This window comes from Aulonocara stuartgranti, assembly GCF_965226115.1.
Source record: "Aulonocara stuartgranti genome assembly, chromosome: 10".
Lineage (NCBI taxonomy): Eukaryota > Metazoa > Chordata > Actinopteri > Cichliformes > Cichlidae > Aulonocara > Aulonocara stuartgranti.
The window spans coordinates 34,448,333-34,464,798 of record NC_138946.1 but is presented as its reverse complement, the minus strand read 5'-3'; the positions used below and the strand labels follow the sequence as shown (position 1 = coordinate 34,464,798).

General features: G+C 44.1%; 2 protein-coding genes across 7 annotated transcripts in view; both read right to left on the bottom strand.

Moving 5' to 3' along the window:
* LOC309715581 (synaptotagmin-like protein 2) overlaps positions 1-482 on the bottom strand; it is a 101,655-nt gene extending 101,173 nt beyond the window's left edge. Inside the window, exon 1 of the mRNA XM_082548831.1 lies at positions 450-482. The gene's annotated coding sequence lies outside the window, so the exon portion shown is untranslated. The remainder of the gene's footprint in view (positions 1-449) is intronic.
* A 3,378-nt stretch (positions 483-3,860) lies between these two features.
* LOC309715579 (phosphatidylinositol-binding clathrin assembly protein-like) overlaps positions 3,861-16,466 on the bottom strand; it is a 43,914-nt gene continuing 31,308 nt past the window's right edge. For all 6 annotated transcript variants that reach the window (XM_082548824.1, XM_082548823.1, XM_082548826.1 and 3 more), the window contains exons 19-21: positions 6,056-6,115; positions 5,712-5,813; positions 3,861-4,993 (exon numbers count right to left, since the gene is read on the bottom strand). In XM_082548824.1, the coding sequence (XP_082404950.1) occupies positions 4,979-4,993; positions 5,712-5,813; positions 6,056-6,115 (177 nt within the window). In that variant the 3' untranslated portion in view covers positions 3,861-4,978. The remainder of the gene's footprint in view (positions 4,994-5,711; positions 5,814-6,055; positions 6,116-16,466) is intronic.

The window sequence follows — 16,466 nt, the reverse complement described above, 5'->3', positions numbered from 1 at the left end:
TGATTGAGGAATCACTCATCTTTGGAAAAGAGAGTTTATTACAGAGAAATGGCTCTTTCCAAAATAAAAGCTATACTATCCGCTTCTTCTGGGCTATATTCTCAGCAGCATAAGGAGAATCATGTGCTAACAGCTGTCTAAATGACTCGGCTAAAGTTAGTAGCATGCTTGTTGTTTTTGTCTTTGCACTAGGATGATGTCGGCGTAAATGTGCAGTCATATTCGTTGTGTTCCCACTAGTGCTTTCAGGTTAATCTCGTTGAAATGACCTTAACGCCACAACACGGCAAATCTCCGTTAACGAGCTACCGCCGATCGCCCGTGCATGGGGCTAGACGGCCAACACGTTAACGAGCTAACTGCGCTAACACACTAGTTCACACCAATGTAATTGAGCATTGCATGGCACATCCAACATACTGTTTTACTTTAGTCCATGACTCGCTTACCTTCAGGGTCATACGTCACATGAAAACCAAAATAATTCCAAACGCCAGATCTGAATGAGGGTGGGGGAGGTGCCCTGCGCTCTTCCTTCTGTCTATGCTGTCTGTGTGGAGCACTCAGTGGATCTGCGCTCGACAGTGCAGCCTAGGCGGAGTAGTCGAACACAGATTCACTGAGCGCTCAACACAGACAGCATCGTCAGAAGGAAAATTGATAAAATAAATTACAAATGTTGTATTGTTCGATACATATGCGTACCGAACCAAGAACTACGAACCACGAACTACGGGCAATACCTACAACCACGATTACTGACACTAACAAGCTGATCTACAATACGGCAGCAGTGATCAGTGAGATGCTTGGCTACAAGTTGAACAGCCACAAGGGGCAGTACCCTCCATGGAGAAGGAGGCTAGAGGGCAAGATCAAAGTAGCACGGAGGGAGGTTAGCCAACTAACGGAGTTGCAGAAAGGTGCGACAAATAAGGTGCCTAAGAAATACAGCAAGTTGGCCATACCTGAGGCCTTGGAAACTGCCAAGCAAAGACTCACAGCCTTGGCCAGCCGCTTGAGGAGGTACACCAGAGAGATAGAAGGCAGGAGAATAAACCAGCTGTTCTCCACAGAACCAGCAAAGGTGTACTCTCAGTGGCAAGGGAACAATAAGAGAACAGCACCACCAAGGCTGGAGACGGAGCAATACTGGAAGAGCATATGGGAGAAGGATGCAACCCATAACGGCAATGCTCAGTGGCTAGAGGATCTGAGGGCAGACCACAGCGACCTCCCTGAACAGGGTCCAGTAACCATCACAGTGGCAGATATCCAAGAAAGGGTCTCCAGTATGAAGAGTTGGACAGCACCAGGGCCCGACATGGTTCACGCCTACTGGCTGAAGAAGCTGACTGCACTCCACGAGCGTCTGGCAGCACAAATGAACCAGCTGCTAGTTAACGAAAGACACCCGGAATGGCTAACTGAAGGCCGGACGGTCCTGATCCCCAAGGACCCCAAGAAGGGACCGGTCCCCTCCAACTACCGACCAATAACCTGCCTCAGTACTACATGGAAGCTCCTGTCAGGCATCATATCGGCTAAGATGAACAGGCACATGGGTCAATACATGAGCGGGACACAGAAAGGAATTGGCAAGAATACCAGAGGTGCAAAACACCAGCTACTGGTAGACAGAACAATCAGCCGAGACTGCAAGACCAGACTGACCAACCTGTGCACTGCCTGGATTGATTACAAGAAGGCCTATGACTCAATGCCCCACAGCTGGATACTGGAATGCCTAGAATTGTACAAGATCAATGGGACCCTAAGAGCCTTCATCAGGAACTCAATGGGGATGTGGCGTACAACACTAGAGGCCAACTCCAAGCCCATAGCACAAGTTACCATCAAGTGCGGGATCTACCAAGGAGATGCTCTGTCCCCACTGCTGTTCTGCATAGGCCTGAACCCTCAGTGAAATCATTAACAAGACTGGCTACGGATACCGACTACGGAACGGAGCAGTTGTCAGCCACTTCCTGTACATGGATGACATCAAGCTGTATGCCAAGAGTGAACGAGACATCGATTCACTGATCCACACTACCAGGCTATACAGCAATGACATTGGAATGTCGTTCGGACTGGAGAAGTGTAGTCGGATGGTAACAAAGAGAGGGAAGGTAGTCAGAACTGAGGGGATTGAACTACCAGAAGGCAACATTGCAGACATAGAGGACAGTTACAAGTACCTGGGAATCCCGCAGGCAAATGGGAACCATGAAGAGGCCGCTAGAAAGGCTGCAACCACCAAGTACCTGCAGAGGGTCAGGCAAGTCCTGAGGAGTCAGCTGAATGGTAAGAACAAGATCCGGGCCATCAACACGTACGCCCTGCCCGTGATCAGGTACCCTGCTGGGGTAATAAGCTGGCCAAAGGAGGAGATAGAAGCCACTGACATAAAGACAAGAAAGCTCCTGACCATGCATGGAGGGTTTCACCCCAAGTCCAGCACCCTGAGGCTGTACGCTAAGCGGAAGGAAGGGGGCCGGGGACTGGTGAGTGTCAGCACCACAGTCCAGGATGAGACAAGGAACATCCAAGAATACATTGGGAAGATGGCCCCAACTGACCGAGTGCTCAGTGAATACCTCAGGCAGCAGAAACCCAAGAAAGAGGAGGGAGACGAGGAACCATCATGGAAGGACAGGCCCCTGCACGGTATGTACCACCGGCAGATAGAGGAGGTGGCTGATATCCAGAAATCCTACCAGTGGCTGGACAAAGCTGGACTGAAAGACAGCACAGAGGCACTAATCATGGCAGCACAAGAACAAGCTCTGAGTACAAGATCCATAGAGGCTGGGGTCTATCACACCAGGCAAGACCCCAGGTGCAGGCTGTGTAAAGATGCCCCAGAGACAATCCAGCACATAACAGCAGGGTGCAAGATGCTAGCAGGCAAGGCATACATGGAACGCCATAACCAAGTGGCCGGCATAGTGTACAGGAACATCTGTGCCGAGTATAACCTAGAAGTCCCGAGGTCAAAATGGGAGATGCCCCCAAGGGTGGTGGAGAATGACCGAGCTAAGATCCTGTGGGACTTCCAGATACAGACGGACAAAATGGTGGTGGCTAACCAACCGGACATAGTGGTGGTAGACAAACAGAAGAAGACGGCCGTAGTGATCGATGTAGCGGTTCCGAATGACAGCAATATCAGGAAGAAGGAACACGAGAAGCTGGAGAAATACCAAGGGCTCAGAGAAGAGCTCGAGAGGATGTGGAGGGTGAAGGTAACGGTGGTCCCCGTGGTAATCGGAGCACTAGGTGCGGTGACTCCCAAGCTAGGCGAGTGGCTCCAGCAGATCCCGGGAAAAACATCGGAGATCTCTGTCCAGAAGAGCGCAGTCCTGGGAACAGCTAAGATACTGCGCAGGACCCTCAAGCTCCCAGGCCTCTGGTAGAGGACCCGAGCTTGAAGGATAAACCGCCCGCAGGGGCGTGCTGGGTGTTTTTTATATATATATATTTATATTTACATTTACCTATAGACCCTATTAATTTATGTTCTCTGTAAAGGATCACAAATCATGAAAAACGTTCAAGTGAAAAACACTTCTTACTGTTATGATGCACTGTGTTGATATACCACTAGTTAGTTTTTAGCAGTATTTGTTCATTTTAAGTCTGAAAGTGCATGAATGTTGGATAGAAAGAGCTCGTGTGAATGAGGCGTTTTGTGTAAAGTGGTTTGAGTTCTCAGAGGAGACGAGCGCTGTATAAGAACCAGTTCCTGTCCAAACACAATCATGCAGCTCTGCAGCATCACTGCTGGACACAGTGAACGAACTGGAACATTAACGGCAGCTCAAAATGGGACAAAGACGACAGAGAAGCCGCACAAGTGTGGAAATGTGTACTTTATAATCTGAGTGACAAAGCTAATGTAGTCAGGTCATGTTTAAACAATCTTTCATACCTGCAACCACCCATCCTGTGACTGGCAGCATGACTTCTACATACACAGAGCACTGATCAACAGCAACTCTCCTATGTCTCTACCCACACCCACCCACACACACCCACCTGCCCCCACACAGACACACCTTTGATGTAAGAGTAAATGCCAAGCATCAAAAGCATAAATGAGCATTCAGTGCAACACTGTCCTGATGACTACATGCAGAATGATGGTCAAACACCAGATTCATAGAAACTGAGTCCAGTCGTTTGCTGGTACTAGTGAATTATTACATTAACATTCATCTCAGTGTTTCTGAGCCACAGAACAGAATACAAAGACTATTTAGTGCCCCAACATCAAACATCTCTTTATATTAACTTCTTTTGTTTTTTAAATAATCTCAATCACACAAAATCTAATCAAGAATAATTATGAACCTGAAGACGCTCCCTAACAGGAGGTCAGACAGCAGTTTTTGTTTTTAATGCAACTCAGTCTGTGGTAATTATAAATAAATACAAACAATACACAATGAATGTCTACTGCAAACAATAAATCATAACAGGAGTTTGCTTGTTTTGCTAATATGAGGATGCTTAAAGAGGTTAATCATAAACGATCATTGAAAGAAATGACTCTCCCAGCCCGGACAGGAGGAACGAAACAGACAAATCAAACAGCAGGAGGCGTGGTCACAAAGCAGCGTGATTTTCCCAGCAGATAAAGCAGTGACATCAAAAAGCTCTTCCTATGGAGGTTGAGTTTCTCTTAATCAAAGACAGTCAGGAAATGTCCGGTTTGCATGGTTTGAAATGGCAGCAAGCACGCTTTCTCTCCTTTTACGACTTGGATTTAATCAGAGAGGCACAACATCCTCTGTGAAACGTCCACAGCCACTGTGATCCTGTGTGAAGTCACTGAGATCTTATTCAAGACGTCTTTTTCTGAGCTGTTCGTTCTCAGAGAGGCGAGTTCATTAGAAGCAAACAGGAAGTTTGCCTGAATAATCGACTCTGCTGCGAATCATCCTCAGATGTGAACGACGCCTCCTCTGGCTGGTTACATGAACTGCATCTGGAAGGACATGAAACAAGAATAGAGCAGAATTTAAGAAAACACCATCCAAACACAGCGATGTGAGTGCAGAAGGGTTCACCTGCTTTTACTGGGGAACACTGTGGAAAGATTAACATGTAGGGTCCACTGTGGGAGTGGATTTTACACCTGTTCCTACCTGGACACAGGATTTAAGAAGATTTATGTTCAGATGGTGTAATGGAACAAAAAGCTTATATGTGTGTGTGTGTAAGCCATGCATTATAATCACATGACCAATGACTTAATGAAAATACAGCCATGCAGCATGCTCGGTGTCAGTCACTCTCACTGAAGTGAGATTCAGTCTGAGAAACATTCGTTGGGACAAACACAAATAACACATCGCAAAATTACCTGAAGACTTTTTCCCTTTTATATGTTACTAACTGTCTGCAGGATTAGTAACACAAACTCTTGTGTGTTGACAATGCAGCCAAAGTTTAAAAAAATCTATTACAAACCAAATTTGCAGCTAAAGTACAAACAAACTCCAGCGCATGTAGCACACGTCTGTGCTTCCATCATGGTTTAAAGGAGACGTGGAAACTAGTCCAGCCAAGTGTGAAGTACTGACTGTTGACTACAACAACCTGCTCTGCTTAATCGACCTCTTGAACTTAGAGATAATAATTATAGGAACATTGTGGACACTGACGCAGACGAGTCGTATACTGTAGACGCAGACATCGGTTACCTGAGCACCAGGATTGGGCCCAAAGGGGTTGGGTGACCTCATCGCAGGCTGAGTATACATCATAGTAGGCTGTGTGATCATCATGGAGCCCATTCGGGGAGGCTGATGGGGAAAAAGAGATGATAAGTATTAATTTACATAGCATTTATTCATTCATCCAGTCATCATGTAAATTAATCCGTCTCCAAAAGCGACTCCGATAAACAAAGCCAGCTGTCCTCACATATTCTCAGATTTCTTCCTTCTAAAATCATCTTCAATAAATTCTCACCTCAGACTCCACAGTCATTACTGCTCACTGTGAAATGGGTCCCTGCCTTAAAGTGTGCGACCAGCAGACTTACCATTGCATATGCCAACATGCCCGCTGGTGTGGCTGCAGGGAAAGCCACAGCAGATGGTGCCTGCAGTAAGACACAAAGAGATGATTGTTAGATTTGTATTGTTGATTGTCATTTATGCTTAGAAATATTTACTTATATATGCTTAGAGTTTTGTAATTAGTTGTAGATTGGTAGAGGTTTTGATCCTTGATAGTCTGCAAACTTTGTGTGTATTAGACAGCACTTTGGGAGCATGAGAGGTCATACCGTGTTTTATTGTTTTATGGTAGGATTAACGTAGTTGCGTCTGTTCTAGTCTAAGTGCTCTTTGTTTAGATGAACTGCAGGACTTCCTCACCGTGTTATCTAGGATGAACCATCTAGGGTGAGGGGGAGGCTACCCTCTTCCTGACCAAGGATGTTTGACCCTTTGATCAGCAGTCCCCACACACACACACACACACACACACACACACACACACACACACACACACACAGTATTCTTTGTTCACATGTATACCTATGTAAGATGTTATATGTTAATGACCCTATGCATATTCATGTAACCTCAATAAAAGGATAGTGTATGGGAGGACGGACGAGACCAACTGGAGTCAAGCGGTTGTCCGGTTCTCTCCCGTGCACGAGTACCATGAAGAAGTTTGCCTACTTGTGTCTTGCTTGCAGTGTAATTATATTGTCTTAACGTTCCAGCGAATAGGTTTATGCTACAAACCTATCATTAATTGGTCCTTTGATGCCGGAGCCCTGGAATCGCATTCACCGAGGGGAGGAGAGGCACGCTGAAAGACTGACGTCAGCCAGGAAGTTCCTGTGGATTCGCTGTATGTCTTTTCTCCTCGATGAATGGCGATTGGCGGGATTCGAGGCTGATATTACACGCTAAGCAACACCGAGTAAGTTTAGAGTCCAACTCTATAACTGTACGTCTTCGCCGCTCAGTGGGGCGTTGTCCGTGGCCGCTTAGTGGGGCTAAAATTACGTCTTCGCCGCTCAGTGGGGCGTTGTCCGTGGCCGCTCAGTGGGGCTAAAATTCGCCGTCTAAGTGGGGCGATGTACAAGGCCGCTCAGTGGGGTTTTTTGTACAGAAGCATTAAGTCGCAGAGTTGCGCAGTTCGAACTTTTTTTGGTTCGCCGTCTTAGTGGGGCGAAATACAGACCGCTGTGTGGGGTACTGTAGTGAGTTCTCCACCGCTCAGTGGGGTGTTGAGAAGTTCCGCGGGGTCCAGATTGTGCTGGACAGTAGGCCTATTTTGTGTTGTTGTCATTGTCGTCGTCGTTGTTGTTGTTGTTGTTGTGTGTGCGGAGCAGAACATGTGGTCTGTGACACCGACTGTTGTTGTTATCATGGGTTTCTAAGCAACCAAGAGTGAGTCGGAGGGAGACAGACGTTTGTGCTGGACTTTGCTCCTGGCAGCACAAAGTATTTATGTAAAAAAAAAGAGAGAGCGACGGCTCCACAGCTGCGCGGGTTCACGCGAGCGCGGTCACGCGGACCTGAGCCGTGCGGTTAATCGCAGGCTTATAAATGGAAGAGATTCAAATGTTAGAAGTTTTCAGAAAACACACCAGCCTTGGAGAGCTGTGGAGAAGGCCAGCCCACATCAGCAGCACTTAAGATATGCTCTGGTGAATGGCTTTCCCCCCACCCCTTGCTGACACAATGTTTATTCTTTAGCTTGCCCTGATCGACAGCAGCCTGTGTGCCAGACCATAGATTTAATTGAGGTGGATAGTTGTTAAAAGTAATCTACATTAAGCTTGTGGTTGCTTAAATTCAGTACAATGACATGTGAGGTGAAGTGATATAGGTAAATATTTAAACTCATGAAGTGCATAGAGGCACTTGACCTGTGTGGAAGACTGTCGTCTTATTATGAACCATTGTTGAGATATAGAGCACATCTGTGAAAACAACTAATATGCTCAACCCTGTATGAAACATCTAAAAAATACATGATGGAGAAGCTGTGTTGAATATGTAAGTGTAAGACTTTGCCACTGTGGGCAGAGCATGCAACTACTGTGTGATGTCGCGTTGCAGTTTTGTTTTTGTTTTTTGAGCTGATGAGCAAGCTACACATTATCAGATCAAGAGCTGTCTGAGAACTACTCAAAGAGAGGGAAACAGAGAGTGTGCAGCGTTTCCATGAGCAGTTTTTCTGCACCTTGACTCGTGTGTGTGTGTAGCATCAGCATCATGTTTTTGTTTATTTGTTTTGTTGGATTAAAAATAATTAAATAAACTGGTGATCATGCTTATGGATCACCATGGCACATATCTCCAGCCATATGATTTATGCAGATGAAAAAGTGAGTGTGAATGTGTCTGACATCACAGTGTTTTTGTGCACTGTGCAAAAGTGATTGCCTCTGATTGTGAGTGAGAGCGGTGATTTTGCAGACCACCAGCTATTGTGAAGAAAAAAAAAAAAAAAGAGTGAAAAAGAGACAAATTACTACATTGTAGATGAAGAGAAATAATCATAGGAAAAAGGTTTTGTGTTGATCAGCCGAAAAACAACTACAATGTCATTTTCTGCTTTTAAGAAAGGATTGTTCACACAAACACAGACAGAGAGAGAGAGAGAGAGAGAGAGAGAGATGTGTGTTGATTAAGCAGTGATGATAATAATGAACATGTTTTAGTTTGTCACTTTCAGGTGAAAAGCAGACCTGTATCAATTTTCCACATGCAACAGTCGGAAGAAAGTTATAGTTTAACATCATTGGAAACATGCAGGCCAAGTTTCTGGCTGACTTATTTACAGTGCCATGTGTTTCTCAACCTCACAAGCGAGCTCACTCCTCCCTGAAGATAAGGAATGCAGCTCCATGATAAAGAGACAGCAGCAAGTCCTGAGCACAAAAAGTCCCAGCAAAGCAGCAGCAATGTGGATAAACAGCAGAAGAAGAAGAAAGCAAACCCATCTTCCTGTCTGATTGGTTGAATTTCACGGAGGGGCGAGCAAGATGGCAGCGTGAAGAGGAGTTTTTGTTTGAGTTCTCAGCACGAGACACTTATTTGACGTCTTTCTGGCCTTCGGGACTTTTTTGGAGATCAGCGCGCTAAACTTGCTGGATCTGAGGCCAGGGTCTGCGGCGGCAGCATGTTGAAATGCTCAAAAAGGACTGAGTGACTCGGGCAAGCCACATGCGGCTAGCGACATGAAAGAAATGGACCCTTCATGATGCGTTCAACGTGCCAGCGCTGTGGTGGGAAAGGCTCCATCATAAACACGCCCTGCGCCGAGGTTCAGGCCAAGAAGAAGAAGACGATGACTTCCAAGCCCAAGAAGGTCGGCCTCAGCGTGGGCGAGCTGATTGTGAAAGCCGTGGCCGCTTCCAAGGAGCGCAACGGCCTGTCCGTGGCCGCTCTCAAGAAGGCTCTGGCTGCCGGAGGCTACGAAGTGGACAAGAACAAGGCCCGTGTCAAGACCGCCATCAAGAGCCTGGTGGCGAAGGGCACTCTGGTGCAGACCAAGGGCACCAGGACCTCCGGATCCTTCAAGATGAACAAGGCTACTGAGAGCAAAGCCAAGAAGCCCGCCGCGGCCAAAGCCAAGAAATCGGCAGCAGCTGCTAAGAAGTCGCCCAAGAAGGCAGCAGCAGCACTTCAGCTACTAGACAGGACAAAGCTGAAGGAGAACTGCCGGGACTGTTGAAGAGGGAGAGGACAACAGAGTGAGAAGACTAGGTGAGAACACATAGGAATTATTTAATGTGGGAAATCAAAATTTGGGTTAGCAAACCTGGGGAAAAGAAAACTGACTGCTTAAGTTGGAAAATTGAGACGGAGTCTGAAACATTGCGAAAATAGAAACATATACAAAATCACACACACACAAGCAGAACATGCATTAACCCTACTAACAATTCCAAACACAAAATGACTCATGAAGACTCATAGCACATTAGTTAAGAAATGATTAAATAATAGCAGAGAAATGTGTAGGAAAGGCAGCTTTAAGAACATGCTCTGCTGGAGATGCAGCTCCACAGACATGCATTAGACCTGCCTAATAACACAAACCCATGCAATGAAAATTAGCTTGTTATCTTTCATCAGTGTTACAATAGTGTCAATTTAGCAGACACTTGTTATCAAATACTGAATTTATCCTAAAGAAAAAAAATTGACTCTACAAGTTGCAGGACAACAATTTAACTTTTGTGGGAAAAAAAAAAAAAGATCCTGGTTTGACCAACCAGTGATCAGACAATAAATTTAGTTGTTAAAATGGTAAATTGGGAGAAGCTTCCTGCTTGATTGAGGCAGCACATGTAATTTACTGTATGAGGGAAATTGTCTTTTGTGATACTATTTTGAACATGCTTTTCTGTCGTCCTGTCAACTTAGTGGGTTAATAGCTGATATGCAAATTAGTTGATCGGTTTTAGATTAATGAAAGGTGACTGAATTCTAGTATGAGTGAATGAGATGTGTTGGAGTTGTTGTGTGTTGAGTGGAGACTCTAAAACACTGAGTTTCCTGCTTTGATGTGCGAGTGAATCCTGTATTTAGATACACAACTCTGAATACGTCAGAACAGACTGTTTTGTGAAGTGCATGACAGCATGTCACATGTTTTATGATGAAGGGAAAAAGGAAAAATTGAATAAAATAGATCTGTGGCTTAAATGAGTGAAGAGCACAGACCGGGTGATTAAACTCATAGCTAATATGACATTAGGGTTATGTTGTGTGTTGTGCAGCTGATGGTTGATTTGGAGTGAATCTAGCTGATGATTTTTCTTTTGTTGTGAAGTTGAGCCTGCCGATTAGTATGATGGTATGATAAACCATGCTAATGGTATGATTTACCCTCCTGAGATGAGGAGCTTGTGTCATGACTTAACAAGGCCTTTTTATTTTGATACTTTCACAGTGCACTGAGAGTTTGGTTTGATAGTCTCTGTTATTTTTTATTTTTCATTTTTGAACAAGCACTGATTTTTGCTTGTGAATTTCTTTTCTTTGAGCAGATCTGCAAGTCGGGAATTAAAAGCGTTACACGTCGTCAAGAAAATTGTTGCAAGTGAGTTTCTCCACATTTAAAATGGGTTCAGGAGAAAGCCACTTATTTGGGACAATTAGGAAATGAGAGTCCCCCCCAAAAAGGATTCAACGAGGAAATCCAGTCTAAATTATTTTTCTTTTTGAAATAACGTCGTTTTGCTGAGCGTGGAAACGAATGCGATGATAATTTCCACAATTAGCAAAAGAAGGAACCACTGAGTGAATGAGTAAGAATTTTAAAATATCTGACTGACTGACTGAACATGATTGTGTGAAGCTAACCCCCACCTGACAAAGGTGCAGATGAACCCATGTGTTTCCTTTTACAGGAGCAGAAAGATGACAGCAACACTCGAGGTTGCATGATGATTTAACCTTTTAAATGCCATTTTCTGTGTCTGTGCATTTATCAGGTGTGTTATTCATAGGCTTGAGTTGCTCACAGAGATATCTGTGACAAAGTATGCATACGCCTGCGCAAGCGCTAATATTTGCATTTTCTTTTCTTACAGCATGCCAGTTCTTCATGTGAATTGATGATGCGATTTATACCAGGACAACTGGTTGATGTTTTTTCCTACTACAGGATTTCTGGGTTTATGTGTGAGGAAAACTGTGTTTACAGGTTATGAGTGGTGATGCTGTTGCATTGTGTTGATGGGAAAATGTGAAGGTTACTTTGATAATGTGAATAACCTGTGTGAAATTTCCTGTGTTGAGAACTGGTGTTACTTCTTTCCACAGCTAGGGTTGACTTTATGGTGTTTTTATGGCACCTCTGGAATCTGTTGACCTGTGTCTGACCTCCGTCTGACCACAGTCAATGTGTATTGCTAATGTTTGTTTTTCTATGACTGCGTGTAGAGGATTCGGCAGAAGCGGACAAGTGACATGAGAAGAACAAATAAGAGATACAGTGTTTCTGGGATAGTTTGATATGGGCTCATTAGCTGGCCACTTTTGAGCCCATAGTAATATATAAGTGGAGTGACTTTGCTTAAGAGCAGTCACCGATTACATTAATGTTGCCTGAGTACATGGGATGATCCATGTCTGAGGCGACTTATGAAAATAATTGTAGTTTACTGATTTGAGAAAACCTGCACATGACACTTGTCTTGCTGATGTTGAATGCTTCTTGTCCTTATGATACAATTGTTTACAGGTATGGAGTTTGATTTTACTTCCAGATTTTGTTTTCCAGGCCATGATGGTGTGTATGCAGGCTCCTGGGAGAGCCAGGTGTTAAGCAAACTTAATATGCAAAGCACACTAACATTTTCATTGCAGGATTATAGGTCCAGGGTGGTGCTGCTCCAGGGGAGGAGATGCCCTGATGTTGCCTGGGATATGATCTAGCTAATCTTTTTCTTTAAGACTGGAATCCAGGTTTGGTGAGTTGACGCATGGATGTGTCCATGCGTCAAGAGGAGGGGTCCAAGGATTAACATTAAACAATGTTTTTTATTATTGTTGCAGTGATTTGTGTGATTAGCCGTTTATTTACAAATATTAAACCTATGCAAGTGGTGCACCCATGTTCAGATGAGGCTTTGATGGCCTATAAGTGAAGTTCACTGAACTAAAGAATGTGGTTTGATGATTGTTGACATACTCTCCAAATAGTTTGTCTTCCTAGCAAGGAAATACAGGTGCAGCAGTAATCTCCTGAGAAATCTTCAGAGGCCCAGTGAGAAGCGTGAACCATTCCAGGCATAGCTGACAGCCAGGCAGTGGTTGAGGTCAAAGGTCAAGCTGGTTGGGGCCCATCATGAAATCAGACCTTGGAGCCACAGCAAGGACCATGAAACTGCCTGCAAAATAGAGGAGAGGATCGTCCACAAGATGGGAGAGAGGCTTCAGGAGGATCAGAGATCATCTTCAGCACAGCAGACATCACACAGAGAGCTGTGCTACTAAGCTTCCAGGAAATCAAGAGGAGACTTCCCACAGCAAGATTTTAAATAAAATGAAAGATTCAATATTGACGCTGAGGAAGACGACTAAGGTGTACGACGTGCTCTGCCTTAAACCTTCAGCAGCGTTGGAACATGAAAACTCGTGGGATGAGGGGAGCGTGCCAAGCTCCATCGACAGCGCAGAAGGAGTTCAAGGATGACATCATGATTCTGTGAAAGCACAGGAACCAGAAGCTATGGTGGTGATGACAGCAGTTTCCTATGAACATCACCTAACGCTGTGCCACTGTACTGTGCATACGATGACACTCTGAAGGCTGCTGGGATCATAACAGCAGTAAGATGACGGAACCCAGCACCCTTTCCACAGAGAGCTTTTTCTGCAGAGCGTGGACAATTAAGGAGTCATAAATATCCCCCTCACAAGACGAAGGTCTGAAGTCAGGTGATGGGGGCTGGTAAGAGGCCATAAAACTAGAGTGCTGAGAGGTCTGCAGCTTGGAAATAGCTGAGACCCATGTTGACGAACCACAAAACCAACTAGTATGTTTGAATGTCTATTCTACATACATTTGGACTCTGGTCCTATGGACAGTGACGGAAACAACTGGAAGAGACATTCATGACGCCCTGCAGAGCTTAAACCACTCTGCAGAGAGACATGTGATGTGCACACCCGGAGGAAGCACCACCAAGTTGAGATGTTTTTGAAAATGTTACTTTTTTAGTTTCACTATTAAATTAACAATTTCTTTGGTTGCTCGTAAGATGCAGTTTGCCATGAGATGAGCTCAATGAATGGGGTAACTGCTAATACATTTATTAAACTGTGTACCTTTCAGTAATTTAGGGTGATTTGACATATGCTGAGTATAAAAATGTTTGCATTGAAACTGTCAGACATGAGGTATTCATACCTGGGAACTTTTCAGGCATAAAGGTCAAAAAGGGGGGAAATGTTAGATTTGTATTGTTGATTGTCATTTATGCTTAGAAATATTTACTTATATATGCTTAGAGTTTTGTAATTAGTTGTAGATTGGTAGAGGTTTTGATCCTTGATAGTCTGCAAACTTTGTGTGTATTAGACAGCACTTTGGGAGCATGAGAGGTCATACCGTGTTTTATTGTTTTATGGTAGGATTAACGTAGTTGCGTCTGTTCTAGTCTAAGTGCTCTTTGTTTAGATGAACTGCAGGACTTCCTCACCGTGTTATCTAGGATGAACCATCTAGGGTGAGGGGGAGGCTACCCTCTTCCTGACCAAGGATGTTTGACCCTTTGATCAGCAGTCCCCACACACACACACACACACACACACACACACACACACACACACACACACACACACAGTATTCTTTGTTCACATGTATACCTATGTAAGATGTTATATGTTAATGACCCTATGCATATTCATGTAACCTCAATAAAAGGATAGTGTATGGGAGGACGGACGAGACCAACTGGAGTCAAGCGGTTGTCCGGTTCTCTCCCGTGCACGAGTACCATGAAGAAGTTTGCCTACTTGTGTCTTGCTTGCAGTGTAATTATATTGTCTTAACGTTCCAGCGAATAGGTTTATGCTACAAACCTATCAATGATCATTTCTCTATAACAAGGACATCAGCTAGCAGTGAAGTCCTTGTCCAGCTCACACAGTCGCTCTGTCACTTCATACTGACCCGTCTCACATACGTTACTGATGAAGTTGCCAAATATTTAAGGTAATTTAGGAATATTAGCTTACAAATCCATGCTGGAGCCTGAAGCACATAAAGCAGGACACAGCTGAGCTCAGTGCATCAACTCACCAGGCTGAGCTGCTATGTTTATTCTATTGAACAGCATGTTACGCTTTATTCTCAGAAACTAAAATGTTGTTGATTTTCTGTGTCACCACAAACATCACATCTTACAAATTTCACTGAAATATGATGAAGATGTTTTCAGGTGTGAGCATTTAAACATCCCAGACATTTCCCCTGGATTACCAGTGTAGTGATGGACATGTTTAGTAATTACTACTGTTTTGTGACGACTTTTACGTTTGAGTTTTAAGATATATTTCAATAAAATTTAACCTCCTAAGACCTGAACTCTTCCACAGCAGCATTTTTAATATCTCTGTGATATTTGGGCTGATTGGGACCTGATGAATCTAAAAACAAAGAACTACCCGATTTTTTTTTTTACCTAATTTTTGTTCTAAGAAAAATCAGAGCCACATCTGAGGATATTCATTTAAAATTTCGATAGAACAGTAGCAGTATAACGTCCTCGTAAGTGGATATCAGGCCCTCGTAGAGCAAGATCGAGTATTTTGGTCTAAATAACCCAAAATGTGGTGTCCACATATGTGGACGCAGGTCCTAGGAGGTTAAAGTTAAAAATATACATTTAAGTTAATTATAGCTTATAATTAGGCTCTGGTGCTATGGACGTTTCAGTGTTTTTGTTTTGAGGTATGAACAGTGTCTGTAGGACAAACACTGAGACTAGTTAGGGGAGGAAAAAGAAGAAAAACTAGAATTTGTACTTCCAGGAGAAATTGCAGTGGGATTGTTGCTCCCAGCGAACTCGGGACTGCAGCTTCTACATGAGTAGCTTGTTTGTGTGGAGTGGAAACAGGTCATAGTGGCAGAGTAAGAGAAATACATCTTACTTTGCTGGCGTCCATCGATTGGTTGAACAGTTCGTGACGAGCTAAATCATGAGTGAACAGGTTTCATTGATTTGATTCATGTGTGCCGCTGTCGTGCTGTAACGGTAAATAGGCTGGGTGGGTCTCTAACAGTATTGTGTTCATATCTTACAAACATTAGCAACGCTAATCTTTAAATCACTTTCTCCTGCTTCTTTTCATGTAACTCCAACTACAGCGTGCAACAGTATTTTCATACATTTCTTTTAATAGCTTCTTTTTAAGTCAAGATTCCCAGAAACGTTCTGTATTTGGGTAAAAAAAAAATTGTTTTTCGTTGTATGTCACACGCAGGGACCACTTTGATCCCTCCTGTTGAAACTGGACGGATTAAAGATCAGCCCACACTTCACAACGCGTCTGCACCTGTGACGGAGGACCCTGTGACAGAGGACGCTCTGACTGTGAGCCATCAGGCTGGAGGTGGAGTGCAGGGAGAGTACATCGTGCAGTTTGGGAATTACAGGATCATCTTTCCCGTGTCTTCTGCAGAACGATGTCATTTCTTCTCATAAAGCACCTTTCTACTCTACTCCAGCACTCGGAGCACTTTCTACACCCTATGTGTGTTTATAGTGGTTTATATCCAACATTCACACTCAGATTAACATACCAGGATCACGTCAGAGGCGAGTGTCTTGCCCAAGGATACTTCGGCATGCAGATGTCTGTGAGGGTTCTCAGTCATCGTAGTCTAAGGAGCTCAGAAAGAAAAGCGTCTGGACTTCTTTAAGTGGCTTGAAGATGTTTCATCCAAGAAGCTTCTTCAGT